Source organism: Oncorhynchus clarkii, chromosome 2, assembly GCF_045791955.1.
Source record: "Oncorhynchus clarkii lewisi isolate Uvic-CL-2024 chromosome 2, UVic_Ocla_1.0, whole genome shotgun sequence".
Classification (NCBI taxonomy): domain Eukaryota; kingdom Metazoa; phylum Chordata; class Actinopteri; order Salmoniformes; family Salmonidae; genus Oncorhynchus; species Oncorhynchus clarkii.
In genome coordinates, this window is record NC_092148.1 from 95,278,488 (window position 1) to 95,294,819 (window position 16,332).

The 16,332-nt window shown below is 48.6% G+C and overlaps 1 protein-coding gene across 2 annotated transcripts; it reads right to left on the reverse strand.

The window, feature by feature from the left end:
- Positions 1 to 281: 281 nt before the first annotated feature.
- On the reverse strand, positions 282 to 16,108 carry LOC139383300 (inner centromere protein A-like). 2 transcript variants are annotated; one of them, XM_071127779.1, is made up of 19 exons: positions 15,923 to 16,107; positions 15,130 to 15,278; positions 14,410 to 14,517; positions 12,110 to 12,765; positions 11,656 to 11,707; positions 9,614 to 9,677; positions 9,241 to 9,388; positions 8,855 to 8,976; positions 8,370 to 8,507; positions 8,130 to 8,147; positions 7,388 to 7,618; positions 4,478 to 4,600; positions 3,544 to 3,701; positions 3,215 to 3,311; positions 2,938 to 2,989; positions 2,819 to 2,901; positions 2,169 to 2,225; positions 1,179 to 1,332; positions 366 to 663 (listed from the first exon to the last, which is right to left on the reverse strand). In XM_071127779.1, exons 1-19 carry the CDS (start codon positions 15,923 to 15,925, stop codon positions 479 to 481), a joined length of 2,598 nt encoding a protein of 865 aa, XP_070983880.1. In that variant the 5' UTR covers positions 15,926 to 16,107; the 3' UTR covers positions 366 to 478. The 2 variants fall into 2 exon arrangements, with proteins under 2 accessions (XP_070983871.1, XP_070983880.1); XM_071127770.1 differs by lacking the exon at positions 8,130 to 8,147 and having other exon boundaries at positions 282 to 663; positions 2,819 to 2,989; positions 15,923 to 16,108.
- Between the last annotated feature and the right edge of the window lie 224 nt (positions 16,109 to 16,332).

A 16,332-nucleotide genomic window follows, 5' to 3' on the forward strand; every position in this document is an offset into this window, starting at 1 on the left:
GTGAGCTACTTGTATGTATGAGATATGCCCGACTCCCTTTTCAATGTGCAGAAAATGTATTTTATTTGATAATGAGATTATTACACTATATAGAATAACGTTGTGTGGTTAGTATTTCTGCACAGACGAGTAACTCATTTTACCCCCCCCCCCCAGTCCCTTATAAAAATAATAATTGGTTGTACAGTTACCTTCAAGTTGTGATCCTTGCCTGTCAAATAGTTAATAGATTTCCCTTCATGCGAACATTATTTTATTTTTTAAATGACCATCTTCAAAAGTTGTGGAGATGTTATATCCATTTTATTCAGAAGAAATGTAAAAATGTAGACAAGATTTATTTTTTTTAAAGAATTTAAAAAAAAAGGAAAAAAAAGGTTCTACACTTCCCTTCAAGTGTCCGCCAGCTAGGGAATCTTCATATAATACATGAAAGAACATTACCAAAATGAAAAATAAAACCATTTTATCCCAGTGCTTAAAGGGGTAGAGCTCCCATTCGAGGCGGCGAGTGCCAGACAGCAGAGCTGGTACGTTTAAAGTAGCGAGGTTTGCTCTTGCAGAAGATGCGATCCAGCTTTGGGGGTTCAATCGCCCCGTAGTGAGAGTCCACGTCCGCTGGGTGGAAATATTGCTTCATCATAGACTGCTTCAGCTGGTTGCCTAGAGGGGAGGGAAGAAGGGGTTCACACTTTAGCATCGTGACTAAGGTCTTGTAGTTATAAAAGCTAGCACTTTGCCATCATGCTTCCAGTCGTTGTGCTAATGGCTAGTTAGCAATGGCACCATGAACTCTTGACTTTCCTTCAAACTGCGCAGCGACATAAACAAATGGTATCCATGAGTTCATCTAACTCTGGTATGTAGAACCCCCCCCCCCAGCTTGATTACCAAAATCTCAAACTATCCCTTTAAGATAGTTTGGTGCGGCAGGGTGGCCTAGTGGTTAGAGTGTTGGGCTAGTAACCGAAAGGTTGCAAGTTCAAATCCCTGAGCTGAAAAGGTACAAATCTGTCTTTCTACCCCTGAACAGGCAGTTAAGAACACATTGTTATTTAGTGGGTTAACTGACTTGCCTAGTTAAATAAAGGTACAAAAAGAAGAGCACAGTGAAAGGCCTTGTGTGGAGGCGTTATGCACCGCGTGTTGCTACGAGGCCTAAAGTCAGTCAAACGTACCCTCAGCCCATGTGGGGATGGGTTTCCTTGGTGCCGATTCATCATCAGTAGAGTCATCACTGTTCTGATCCATCCCATAGTCCTCAGGGTTGGTGTTGAGAACAACGGGCTTGTTCCCCCCTTTAGGAGTGATCTCATACGACTGGGGAGACTGCTGCAAGGGCAAGAAGACAGGGATTTCTTCTCTGAGAATTCAAATAGACAAGTTGGTGTGATTTCTAGGGTCAGGGTGATGTGATTTCTAGGGGGCTAGGGTCAGTTTGTTATATCTGGAGTACTTCTCCTGTCCTATTCGGTGTCCTGTGTGAATCTAAGTGTGCGTTCTCTAATTCTCTCCTTCTCTCTTTCTTTCTCTCTCTCGGAGGACCTGAGCCCTAGGACCATGCCCCAGGACTACCTGACATGATGACACCTTGCTGTCCCCAGTCCACCTAGCCGTGCTGCTGCTCCAGTTTCAACTATTCTGCCTTATTATTATTCGACCATGCTGGTCATTTATGAACATTTGAACATCTTGACCATGTTTTGTTATAATCTCCACCCGGCACAGCCAGAAGAGAACTGGCCACCCCACATAGCCTGGTTCCTCTCTAGGTTTCTTCCTAGGTTTTGGCCTTTCTAGGGAGTTTTTCCTAGCCACCGTGCTTCTACACCTGCATTGCTTGCTGTTTGGGGTTTTAGGCTGGGTTTCTGTACAGCACTTTGAGATATCAGCTGATGTACGAAGGGCTACATAAATAAATTTGATTTGATTTCTACACCCAGCCAAGGTTGGACTGATAAAGTAGGTCCAGCAACATTAGAATATATCATATTGAGAGTCCTCATCTCCTACTTCCATTTATCAGATGCTTTTATCCAAAGCGACTTAGTCATAGTTTGCGTACATTTTACATATGGGTGGCCCCGGTGAAATTGAACCCAACAACCCCTGGCGTTGCAAGAGTCATGCTCTACCGACTATGGCTCTAACGAGAGTGTGATCCATACCTCGATATCCACAGTGACGTTGAGGACTCCTCCCTTCCCCACAGGCGTCTTCAACACCTATAGGCGGGAACAGGAGAAGTGCACACGAACATCGGTCTGTAAATCTACCACAGGATCAATATCCTCCAATGACATACACAACACTTTGCAAAGATTAGGAAAATCATTACTGACAACCCCATAGGCATCCACTCCTTCCAGCCCCATATGGGATAAATAGGAAAAAAACTAATGTTTACATTCAAAACAATGGACGGCCATGTTACCAGAAGCTCCTCCTCCTATAGTCAATAGTCACATGTTGGGGCCAATCCCACATCTCCCCCTACTGGCGGGCCAACAAACTGTCATTGTTGGACAAGACACCAGGAAATCAGCACCAAAGTCATTTTTAATTTAGGAAATCAGTTCCCAGGTCTCCCCACGCGTAATAGAGAGATGTGATCGTATACACATATGTAAGCGAGGTTTTAAATTATTCTGTTTTAGTCAAATATCCGTTGGGGCTTCTTGGCTTCTAACTGGACTAAACCCATGATTTGTAATCATCTTCCGGACCCACGACCACCTCCCCCAAGAAAACAAAATGGACCCAGGGGTTGATCTAGTTGCCCTACATTTTACCTGTCAAAGGAGAGAAGTGTTCTCACCTGAACTTCAGCAGTCAGGTGGCTCTTAGCGGCTTCTCGCTGTCGCTCAGCGAGTCTCTCAGCTTCTCGCTGTCTCTCAGCGAGTCTCTCAGCTTCTCGCTGTCTCTCAGCTTCTCGCTGTCTCTCAGCTTCTCGCTGTCTCTCCTCCTCAGCCTGCCTCTGTTGCTCCTCCTATTGACAGAATAAAAACATTTCATTAGTACTTCAACTTGCCGTTAATGTCTTCTAACCGAAAGTGTACATGTACGAAGTCCCCAATATTAACACCTTTTAAATGTTATGTACAAACCTGAAAGTACCTTCAAACCAAGTCTACACAATGTTTAAGACAGGAACAGACATGTTAAATTAATGGTTAATCCAAACAAGACAAGACAGGTATGGTTGAAGACTTACCCTCTTCCTCTTCTCCAACTCTCTCCTCTCCTTCTCCCGGGCAGCTTTCTCCACGTCTCTCTGAAGAGCGATGGCCTTCTCTCTCTCTACCCGCTCCCTGAAACAGACACAATATTCAGCAACAGCCTTCTCCGGTCTCCACATTAAACCAAACAATTCACAGTCCAAAGCTTCGAACATCAACAATAACAATGCCAGTTTAATAGAGGATCAAACTTATTAATTATTAAAGCCCATTTTACATCAGCAGTTGTCGGCCATTTTACAGTTGTCGTAATTCCATAAGAAAATAAACACTTCCATTCATCAAAAGTTGACAGGAAAACTACCTCTCAGCAGATGCTTGTCTCTCTCTCTCCAGTTCTCTCTCTAGTTCTTTCTTCAGCTCCAGTGCTCGTCGGGCCTCAGTCATCTTACGAGCCCTCTCCTGCTCTTCTTCGGCTCTCCTCTTCGCCTGCAGCTCCTGCTGACGCTTCTCCTCCTCCTCCTGGGTCAAGGGTCAAACATTTAACAACCCACATGCAGCACCTTCAAGAGGCATTCGAATTAAAAAACAAACAAAATGGCTGTCCTTGGGGCTGGTCTAGCGGGCAATGCTGCAGTTTGGACATTAATGGGTCAAGAGTGGGTACGGATTCTACCCCCCTATGGGCGGCATTCCGTCTACCCCCCCTATGGGCGGCATTCCGTCTACCCCCCCTATGGGCGGCATTCCGTCTACCCCCCCTATGGGCGGCATTCCGTCTACCCCCCCTATGGGCGGCATTCCGTCTACCCCCCCTATGGGCGGCATTCCGTCTACCCCCCCTATGGGCGGCATTCCGTCTACCCCCCCTATGGGCGGCATTCCGTCTACCCCCCCTATGGGCGGCATTCCGTCTACCCCCCCCTATGGGCGGCATTCCGTCTACCCCCCCCTATGGGCGGCATTCCGTCTACCCCCCCCTATGGGCGGCATTCCGTCTACCCCCCCTATGGGCGGCATTCCGTCTACCCCCCTATGGGCGGCATTCCGTCTACCCCCCCTATGGGCGGCATTCCGTCTACCCCCCCCTATGGGCGGCATTCTGTCTACCTCCCCAATGGGCGGCATTCTGTCTACCTCCCCAATGGGCGGCATTCTGTCTACCTCCCCTATGGGCGGCATTCCGTCTACCTCCCCTATGGGCGGCATTCCGTCTACCTCCCCAATATCTGCCAACTAAAAAATAAATCATACTACTACTACTAATAAATAGAAAGTAGGAAACAGGAGTGTCTTACAGACTGTTGAATCTTCTTCCTCCTGACGTCCTCCTCCATCTTCCTCCTCAGTTCCAGCTCCTCCTGGCGTTTGGTGGCCACCTTCTTCTTGGCTTTCTCCTCTGCCATGCGCTCCACTCGCAGCTGCGGGAACAGGGGGAAGATAGTTTTACGAAAACAAGTTTCCGATTGGACAAGTTCAGATAGTATCTCCTCTTAACACTCCATTTCAAGGCGGTTTGTGCCCAAATGAACAGGACCCCCATTACTGTAGCTTCACCTCTGCATCAGATGTCTCCCGTCCGTCATTCAGTGAAGTCGCGTCTCCCGTCGACACCTCACCCTGTCCCGTCGACACCTCACCCTGTCCCGTCGACACCTCACCCTGTCCCGTCGACACCTCACCCTGTCCCGTCGACACCTCACCCTGTCCCGTCGACACCTCACCCTCTCCCGTCTCCACCTCACCCTGTCTCGTCTCCCGTCGACACCTCACCCTGTCTCGTCTCCCGCCGACACCTCACCCTGTCCCGTCTCCCGCCGACACCTCACCCTGTCCCGTCTCCCGCCGACACCTCACCCTGTCCCGTCTCCCGCCGACACCTCACCCTGTCCCGTCTCCCGCCGACACCTCACCCTGTCCCGTCGACACCTCACCCTGTCCCGTCGACACCTCACCCTGTCCCGTCGACACCTCACCCTGTCCCGTCGACACCTCACCCTCTCCCGTCGACACCTCACCCTCTCCCGTCGACACCTCACCCTGTCCCGTCGACACCTCACCCTCTCCCGTCGACACCTCACCCTCTCCCGTCGACACCTCACCCTGTCTCGTCTCCCGTCGACACCTCACCCTGTCTCGTCTCCCGTCGACACCTCACCCTGTCTCGTCTCCCGTCGACACCTCACCCTGTCTCGTCTCCCGTCGACACCTCACCCTGTCTCGTCTCCCGTCGACACCTCACCCTGTCTCGTCTCCCGTCGACACCTCACCCTGTCTCGTCTCCCGTCGACACCTCACCCTGTCTCGTCTCCCGTCGACACCTCACCCTGTCTCGTCTCCCGTCGACACCTCACCCTGTCTCGTCTCCCGTCGACACCTCACCCTGTCTCGTCTCCCGTCGACACCTCACCCTGTCTCGTCTCCCGTCGACACCTCACCCTGTCTCGTCTCCCGTCGACACCTCACCCTGTCTCGTCTCCCGTCGACACCTCACCCTGTCTCGTCTCCCGTCGACACCTCACCCTGTCTCGTCTCCCGTCGACACCTCACCCTGTCTCGTCTCCCGTCGACACCTCACCCTGTCTCGTCTCCCGTCGACACCTCACCCTGTCTCGTCTCCCGTCGACACCTCACCCTGTCTCGTCTCCCGTCGACACCTCACCCTGTCTCGTCTCCCGTCGACACCTCACCCTGTCTCGTCTCCCGTCGACACCTCACCCTGTCTCGTCTCCCGTCGACACCTCACCCTGTCTCGTCTCCCGTCGACACCTCACCCTGTCTCGTCTCCCGTCGACACCTCACCCTGTCTCGTCTCCCGTCGACACCTCACCCTGTCTCGTCTCCCGTCGACACCTCACCCTGTCTCGTCTCCCGTCGACACCTCACCCTGTCTCGTCTCCCGTCGACACCTCACCCTGTCTCGTCTCCCGTCGACACCTCACCCTGTCTCGTCTCCCGTCGACACCTCACCCTGTCTCGTCTCCCGTCGACACCTCACCCTGTCTCGTCTCCCGTCGACACCTCACCCTGTCTCGTCTCCCGTCGACACCTCACCCTGTCTCGTCTCCCGTCGACACCTCACCCTGTCTCGTTTCCCGTCGACACCTCACCCTGTCTCGTTTCCCGTCGACACCTCACCCTGTCTCGTTTCCCGTCGACACCTCACCCTGTCTCGTTTCCCGTCGACACCTCACCCTGTCTCGTTTCCCGTCGACACCTCACCCTGTCTCGTTTCCCGTCGACACCTCACCCTGTCTCGTTTCCCGTCGACACCTCACCCTGTCTCGTTTCTCGTCGACACCTCACCCTGTCTCGTTTCTCGTCGACACCTCACCCTGTCTCGTCGACACCTCACCCTGTCTCGTCGACATCTCACCCTGTCTCGTCGACATCTCACCCTGTCTCGTTTCTCGTCGACATCTCACCCTGTCTCGTTTCTCGTCGACATCTCACCCTGTCTCGTTTCTCGTCGACATCTCACCCTGTCTCGTTTCTCGTCGACATCTCACCCTGTCTCGTTTCTCGTCGACATCTCACCCTGTCTCGTTTCTCGTCGACACCTCACCCTGTCTCGTCTCCCGTCGACACCTCACCCTGTCTCGTCTCCCGTCGACACCTCACCCTGTCTCGTTTCTCGTCGACACCTCACCCTGTCTCGTCTCCCGTCGACACCTCACCCTGTCTCGTCTCCCGTCGACACCTCACCCTGTCTCGTCTCCCGTCGACACCTCACCCTGTCTCGTCTCCCGTCGACACCTCACCCTGTCTCGTTTCCCGTCGACATCTCACCCTGTCTCGTCTCCCGTCGACACCTCACCCTGTCTCGTCTCCCGTCGACACCTCACCCTGTCTCGTCTCCCGTCGACACCTCACCCTGTCTCGTCTCCCGTCGACACCTCACCCTGTCTCGTCTCCCGTCGACACCTCACCCTGTCTCGTCTCCCGTCGACACCTCACCCTGTCTCGTCTCCCGTCGACACCTCACCCTGTCTCGTCTCCCGTCGACACCTCACCCTGTCTCGTCTCCCGTCGACACCTCACCCTGTCTCGTCTCCCGTCGACACCTCACCCTGTCCCGTCTCCCGCCGACACCTCACCCTGTCTCGTTTCTCGTCAACATCTCACCCTGTCTCGTTTCTCGTCAACATCTCACCTGTCGCGTTTCTCGTCAACATCTCACCCTGTCGCATCTCTCGTCAACATCTCACCTTGTCGTGTTTCTCGTCAATCTGGAGCATTTTCTGCTCAATCTTCTTCTTCTTCTCCTCCTCTTTCTGTTCTTCCTTCACCCGGGCCTCGACTACCCTCCGCAGCCGTTCATCCCTCTTCTTCTTCATCTCTTCCTGTTTTCTCCTCTTCTCTTCCTCCATCTTCTTCTTCCTCTCGTCTTCTTGCTCTTGCTTCTTCTTTAGTGCTTCCAGTTTCAGGCGTTCTCTTTCCTAGAAGAAAATTACACTTAGGAATCTGATATAGATACATGGCATAAAAAAAATATATATATATATATATATTTTTTTTTAAACATTCTAGTGGCATCTCATTTGGGACTGAGTGAAATCCGTGGTAGTATTATTTTAAATGGAAAGGGAATAAGATTAATATGGACTAAAGGCACCAAGGGTGAAAGAAAATGCATCTCAAGGACGTCTACACAGATTTAAGGCGGAAAAAAGAATAATTTAAATTTAGTTAAGTGAGGGGCAAACTTATGTTCTTGCAAAGAGCCGGTAACGCGCTTGACGTGTGTAGGTGCCCCGAAAACACGTTAGACATAAATCAGATTAAATCTAAATCACAAAAGCCCCAGCCTTTGCGCCCCTTTAGAACCCAACGCTAACTCAGGTGGTGTTGGAGGGAACGATGACAAGTGGCATGTACCAGTTAGAGCACACAAACACCCCCCCCCCCCCCCCCCCACCACATACCACACCATAATACTATGATACATACCACTACACCACAGCCTGACTGTAGGGGGGACAGGGAAAGAGAGATCCAATTAACAAGGCTACACATGTTGTCTGGTAACATTGTGATATGTTTTTTACTTCCTAAACGTTTGGCTCAAAATGATCACAAAATGGTTATGATGTGATCATGACAACATAGAGGGGGGGGGGGATAATGTCACGAAGGCAGGAATTATTCAGGAAATATCACGTCGCTGAGTAGTGTGATCTGTAAACGAACCTTGAGGTCGGCTCTGCCCGGCGTGGTGTGTTTAATGAAGGACTTCATGACCGTGTTGCGACCCAGAGAACTGGGGGTCATCATCAGCATCTGGTTCTTCTGGACCGTGTGGAGGAACGACCTCATGTTGGGCCTCACCTACAGCAGACAACATTAGGGGTCTATTCATGGCAAATAAAAGTTTACAATATTTTTGGGAAAAATAACACTTGCTTCAGAACGTAAACCTATAAAAATGTGATTTCAAAAGTGAACTTGATACAGTGATACCACTTAATATCTTACTTATCGTAAGAGTAGGGGTGTTAACCCCGGTGTCCTGGCTAAATTCCCAATCTGGCCCTCAAACCATCACGGTCACCTACAATTGTCTCATTCATCCCCCCTCCTCTCCCCTGTAACTATTCCCCAGGTCGTTGCTGTAAATGAGAACGTGTTCTCAGTCAACTTACCTGGTAAAATAACGGATAAATAAAATATCTTACACTCTGGCTCTTAACAGGGGGCGATGGCTTCTTCCTTGGGCTCTGGAATTCATCGGCAGCTGCTCTGCGCTTGGCACTGAGACGAGGACCCAGACTTGACGGTGGCTTCTTACCACTGTCATCTAGGAGAACACAAACCCGTTAACCACCAATACAGCCAACATCTTTGCCAGTGTGCACACACACACACACACACACACACACACACACGCACGTTGGCTCCCTCTCTAAAGCATAGATATAACCTATTGACGTTACAAGCATGATTCAGAAGATTGGGGGGGGGGGGGGGATTTCTGCATATACGTGGTGCAGCTTCGGTACGTGTGCCAGTCTTTGCTGAGGAGTGTGTATGTGTGTGTGTGTGAGGAAATGACGGCCTGCACCTGATCCAGAGTCTGGTGTGGCGGTCTTGGCTTTGCTGATGATCGAGGCTGGTGGCGGCACAGTGGGAGTGGTCTGGGCCATGGAGCGAGTGAAACGACGAACCTCCGTAACACTGAGAACCCCCAGGTGGTTCTGCACCGCGTTATCCTGCGCAAATTAAACATGAGGGAATCATTTCACTATGATCATCAATATAGTTACATAAGGAACAGACAGAAACAGTAGAGCTAGACATCAACGACTAAATCAGGGTTGGGGGTTCAATTCCATTTCAGGAAGTAAATGAGGAACATCTGAATTGACCCCCAACCCTGATATGAATGTATATTTTAGATAAACGTATCATCCAGGTACAATGTGGATGTTTCCTACCTCAGGAGAAGTCTCAGGAGCTGGGCTGTCGGTCTTAGTCTTTGCAGGCTCCTCTGACAACACCCTGTCATACACAACAGCGTATCAGATGCATAATAACCCCGGGTGTATTCATTAGTCGGCACACCGTAACAAAAACGTTTCACAAGCAGGTGTGCGCTTGTAAACAGAAACACTGGGAACTACGGTAACAGGTGAAATGAAGAAGGCCATCTACTTTATCTCTTAATATATTGCACAAGTTGACTGCAGGTATTTCCTTAGAAATTAGCGATCAATATTCACACACACAGTGCCTTGCGAAAGTATTCGGCCCCCTTGAACTTTGCGACATTTCAGGCTTCAAACATAAAGAAATAAAACTATTTTTTTGTGAAGAATCAACAAGTGGGACACAATCATGAAGTGGAACGACATTTATTGGATATTTCAAACTTTTTTAACAAATCAAAAACTGAAACATTGGGCGTGCAAAATTATTCAGCCCCCTTAAGTTAATACTTTGTAGCGCCACCTTTTTCTGCGATTACAGCTGTAAGTCGCTTGGGGTATGTCTCTATCAGTTTTGCACATCGAGAGACTGACATTTTTTCCCATTCCTCCTTGCAAAACAGCTCGAGCTCAGTGAGGTTGGATGGAGAGCATTTGTGAACAGCAGTTTTCAGTTCTTTCCACAGATTCTCGATTGGATTCAGGTCTGGACTTTGACTTGGCCATTCTAACACCTGGATATGTTTATTTTTGAACCATTCCATTGTAGATTTTGCTTTATGTTTTGGATCATTGTCTTGTTGGAAGACAAATCTCCGTCCCAGTCTCAGGTCTTTTGCAGACTCCATCAGGTTCTTCCAGAATGGTCCTGTATTTGGCTCCATCCATCTTCCCATCAATTTTAACCATCTTCCCTGTCCCTGTTGAAGAAAAGCAGGCCCAAACCATGATGCTGCCACCACCATGTTTGACAGTGGGGATGGTGTGTTCAGCTGTGTTGCTTTTACGCCAAACATAACGTTTTGCATTGTTGCCAAAAAGTTCAATTTTGGTTTCATCTGACCAGAGCACCTTCTTCCACATGTTTGGTGTGTCTCCCAGGTGGCTTGTGCCAAACTTTAAACGACACTTTTTATGGATATCTTTAAGAAATGGCTTTCTTCTTGCCACTCTTCCATAAAGGCCAGATTTGTGCAATATACGACTGATTGTTGTCCTATGGACAGAGTCTCCCACCTCAGCTGTAGATCTCTGCAGTTCATCCAGAGTGATCATGGGCCTCTTGGCTGCATCTCTGATCAGTCTTCTCCTTGTATGAGCTGAAAGTTTAGAGGGACGGTCAGGTCTTGGTAGATTTGCAGTGGTCTGATACTCCTTCCATTTCAATATTATCGCTTGCACAGTGCTCCTTGGGATGTTTAAAGCTTGGGAAATCTTTTTGTATCCAAATTCAGCTTTAAACTTCTTCACAACAGTATCTCGGACCTGCCTGGTGTGTTCCTTTCTTCATGATGCTCTCTGCGCTTTTAACGGACCTCTGAGACTATCACAGTGCAGGTGCATTTATACGGAGACTTGATTACACACAGGTGGATTGTATTTATCATCATTAGTCATTTAGGTCAACATTGGATCATTCAGAGATCCTCACTGAACTTCTGGAGAGAGTTTGCTGCACTGAAAGTAAAGGGGCTGAATAATTTTGCACGCCCAATTTTTCAGTTTTTGATTTGTTAAAAAAGTTTGAAATATCCAATAAATGTCGTTCCACTTCATGATTGTGTCCCACTTGTTGTTGATTCTTCACACAAAAAATACAGTTTTATATCTTTATGTTTGAAGCCTGAAATGTGGCAAAGGGTCGCAAAGTTCAAGGGGGCCGAATACTTTCGCAAGGCACTGTATATATATATATAAAAACATCTAATGGCTAAATATCAAAATATCCCGGTATAGTGCCTAAGCCTACATCCTTCACAACAGACGTGTTTAAAGACAAGACAATGGCTGATATAAAAAACACAATAGGGCTAATAAATATGATCACTCACCCGTCAGTCTGCACCTGGGCCTCATGTCCATCAGTTTCCATCCTCACATCTTCTACAGCGGACAGACAGACAACACAATGCTATCATTCATTAGCACAGTATATATCATTACATTGTCAAGGTGTAATATGGAGAGATAAATAAATCAAATAAAAAAGGCACGCTCAACTCAGACTGAGCTCTGAAGCAGTAAATTAGTAATCTGACTGGTATGAAAACAAACGCTGGCTGCACACCAAACCATATCGCTCACATCCAGTGGAGGACCGGCTCATGATAAATGGCTGGAATAGAGTCAATGGAACGGTGTCCAACATCAAAGGACGTGGTTGCCCCCACTCCATTGACTCCATTCCAGGAATTAGTACGAGCCGTCCTCCCCTCAGCAGCCTCCACTGCTCACATCACAAACTCCAGTCAAGGTATAAATGGCAGGTCATATCTCGTCCCTCACCATGCCCGCTGACGTTACTGCTGCAGGTGGAGCTACCCATACGAGCCTTCTTCTTCAGGAAGGATCTCCTGGAGGCTCTGCGGACAGACTCCTGGGTCATGCTGTGTCTCAGCCCTGCCAGGGAGCGCCGCACGGTCAGGGAGTGTCTCACGGAGCTCCGCCTGGGACCCGGGGGCGTGGCGCCGGCAGCGATGGCTATCTTAGTGGCGGTGCGGCTTGGAGAGCGCTCTGGGTTGCGGTTCATCTGGAGATCTGCAGAACGCCGCTCTGAGGCCAAGATCTTGACTATGGCTTCAGCTATGTGACTCTGAGTCTGAGGGGGTGTTAGACAGTGGGGCTGGGAGGCGACAGAGCTGAACGACTCCCTCTTACTCTCAGCTTCCTCTGGCTGCATCCTCTCCTCCTGGATGTGTTTGCTAGGAGCCTCATACTCCATCTCCTCCGGCTGAGAGTTGGTGGTCGGAGCAGCTCCTTTGCGGGTGCTGCATACGGGTGGCGCCGCCTCAGGCTGGGTCGTCTGTTTGGCTCTGCGGGAACGAGGTGGCTTGACTATCTCTTCCAGCGTGACCGGAGATCCTCCGTCATCCTCTGCTATCAGGTTCAGGGAGGTGGACACAGAGGAGCGACGCAGGTTGCTGCGTTTGCCCTTTGAGAAGCTGCAGGGATGACAAAGATGGCATTATAGCAGACGTCAGACGGGAGGGAGCATTATAGCAGACCGGAGGCATTATAGCAGACGTCAGACCAGGCATTATAGCAGACGTCAGACCAGGCATTATAGCAGACGGGGGGGAGGGAGGCATTATAGCAGACGGGAGGGAGGCATTATAGCAGACGGGAGGGAGGCATTATAGCAGACGGGAGAGAGGCATTATAGCAGTGTCAGACCAGGCATTATAGCAGACGTCAGGGAGGCAGGCGGGGGGAGCATTATAGCAGACGCCAGGGGGAGGCATTATAGCAGACGCCAGGGGGGGAGGCATTATAGCAGACGCCAGGGGGCATTATAGCAGACGCCAGGGGGGCATTATAGCAGACGCCAGGGGGCATTATAGCAGACGCCAGGGGGGCATTATAGCAGACGCCAGGGGGCATTATAGCAGACGCCAGGGAGCATTATAGCAGACGCCAGGGGGCATTATAGCAGACGCCAGGGAGCATTATAGCAGACGCCAGGGGGCATTATAGCAGACGCCAGGGGGCATTATAGCAGACGCCAGGGGGCATTATAGCAGACGCCAGGGGGCATTATAGCAGACGCCAGGGGGCATTATAGCAGACGCCAGGGGGCATTATAGCAGACGCCAGGGGGCATTATAGCAGACGCCAGGGGGCATTATAGCAGACGCCAGGGGGCATTATAGCAGACGCCAGGGGGCATTATAGCAGACGCCAGGGGGCATTATAGCAGACGCCAGGGGGCATTATAGCAGACGTCAGACCAGGCATTATAGCAGACGTCAGACCAGGCATTATAGCAGACGCCAGGGAGCATTATAGCAGACGTCAGGGAGGCATTATAGCAGACGCCAGGGGGGCATTATAGCAGACGCCAGGGGGGCATTATAGCAGACGCCAGGGGGGCATTATAGCAGACGCCAGGGGGGCATTATAGCAGACGCCAGGGGGGCATTATAGCAGACGCCAGGGGGGCATTATAGCAGACGCCAGGGAGCATTATAGCAGACGCCAGGGAGCATTATAGCAGACGTCAAACCAGGCATTATAGCAGAAATCATTGGTATTCAAAGATACAAACCCACGAGGGTGCTTAAAAGATGAACGAGGACAGATTAATTAAAAATAGTTTGTTTTGAGTTGTCTCCCATTTTATTTGTGAGTTACATTTCCCTTTTTAGTTGTGGATTAGTCGTCAGGATTAGAGAAACACAATATTGTATGACTTCGGATCAACATTCTTTCAAAGAACCAGATGCATGTCAGTTAAAATAGCAACTTACTGTTCATCTTACAGAACAAACTAAATACGTGTTTCAACCTGTCCTCAAATTAATATTGTGGGTTCACCGTTGGTTTTGGTATTTAAACCTGCGTGTCATTAAACGTGTCTGGTGCGGTAAAATTATAATGTGCACGATAAAGAGCACACGTGGGATCGGTCTAGTCAGGGCGTTAACTCTGTTTATTGTGAAATTCCTGGCACAAGCTCTTGGTGAATGAAGGTGATTCTGATTCCTGTACTAAATGTACAGTGTCACATGATGAAACTCAATGAAAAGGCTGCTCTGTCTGAGACATAGGAACCTACTGTAATAGAATAAATTAACAGAATAACCTACCGTCTCTTGGTGTGGTTCTCATTCTGACCCACGGATAGACGCTTCCTACGGTTGCTCTTCTTCTGTGATGGAGTCTTTGGCATCAATTCTGGCTCCGCACTGAAGTCACTGAGACAGGAAAGAAGAAAAAATGTGAATGGCTCTGGAGAAGAATTGTTTTGTTGTTGTGAATATAGAAAACATTAAGAACACCTGCTCTTTCCATGACAGACTGACCAGGTGAAAGCTATGATCCCTTTAGTGATGTTACTTGTTAAATCCACTTCAATCAGTGTAGATGAAGAAGGAGGGGACAGGTTAAATAAGGATTTTAAGCCTTGAGACAATTGAGACATTAAATTGTGTGTGTGCCATTCAGAGGGTGAATGGAGCAAGACAAAATATTGATGTGCATGGGGTATGTTAGTAGGTGCCAGGCGCACCGGTTTGTGATCAAGAACTGCAACGCTGCTGGGTTTTTACACATGCAGTTTCTTATGAGCAAAATCATGCCAATAAAACTAAAAAGGTTTGGTCGACCGCTAGTTTTTTACAGTGTATTTTTTCCATATAAACACATACTATGTATTTTAATCCAATCAACTATATGTACCGTGTTTGTATAATGCTTTAAGGGCACCGTTTGAAAAAATAATTACGACACAAATGACTAGGAGTCCGTCCTCAATAGATTTGATTCTGATGGGGTCGTTTTTTCCCTGTACACTTCAGTCCTCCTACCTTGAAAACATGCGGTTGGCTTCCTGCTGGATCTCCTCGAGCCACACCATGTGAACATTTTCTATTTCGTTGGCGAACTCCTGAATCTTCCCATTAAACATCTGCATCAGGGTATGCGTCGACGACAGTACAGAGGTCATGGTTGCGACCTGGTGAAAATAAAGGAGGAAAGAATCAATTGTTTTCAAACGTTTGATGGGATGGTGAAACCTCCCACAAAACTCTAACGCTCTAACTAAATTGGTAAGCAGTTACATTTTAACAAGGAAGGCCAAAAAAATTCAGAACAAAATATTGTACAAGTCGAGACATCTGACACAAAGACACATGCAGGGGGGTGCGAAGTGACACGACAACCATTCCAGACAATCCAATTCAATAACTCAAACATTACCCACAAAAACGTTACATTTAACCAAATGTTCATTGACACCTTGCTTGCAGTAACAAAATGGCTTACTAGTTAGCGAACTGTAACTAGCTACCATTTTTGAATTTTCGAGCTAAACCCGCGCATTTCCGCAAACTCAAGTAACGCTGGACTGAGGCTTGCTACAATAGCTAACTACTTATTAACGTAACCAGTCTCCCGGACAACTTTTGTTAGCAGCTAGCAACATATATGTCCTGTAATAATATGCAAAGTAAAATCAGATCATGTTGAAGAAACAAAGATAGTCAGTGTTGTCCTAGCAATCTATCGAGTTGTTGTTGTTGAGATTTTAAAAGTCAACGTGGAAAGATGGCTAATGAAGCTAGCTAACGATAGCCAAATCAAATAAAATTCCCATACCATAAAATTCCTCCAGTTTTCGAGAAAAAAATAAAAATCCGTTTCGCTTCAATAGCAGATGACTTCAACAATCTTTATCAACAAAATATATATATATATTAAATGGTAAAATACGCCATGTATTTCTCTGCACAACCACAACAAAGTAACGTTAGTCCTACTTGACTTCAACACCCGCTGAAAACCGTTTAAAATGTTCCAAACTGTCCTAGCAAATCAGAGACGGGTTTGCAAATGACGTGTCCAAATCAGCTCCTCCCACTGACCAATCACATTTAAAGAGGAAGTGTCTAGGGGGCGGAATCACTGATTCTTTTCATGATTCAAACCATCCAATCGTAGGAGAGGGTTTTTATTTCTTCTTCCGGATAGTGCTATTTAGCGTTAAACCTCGGAAATAAAGTCTGAGG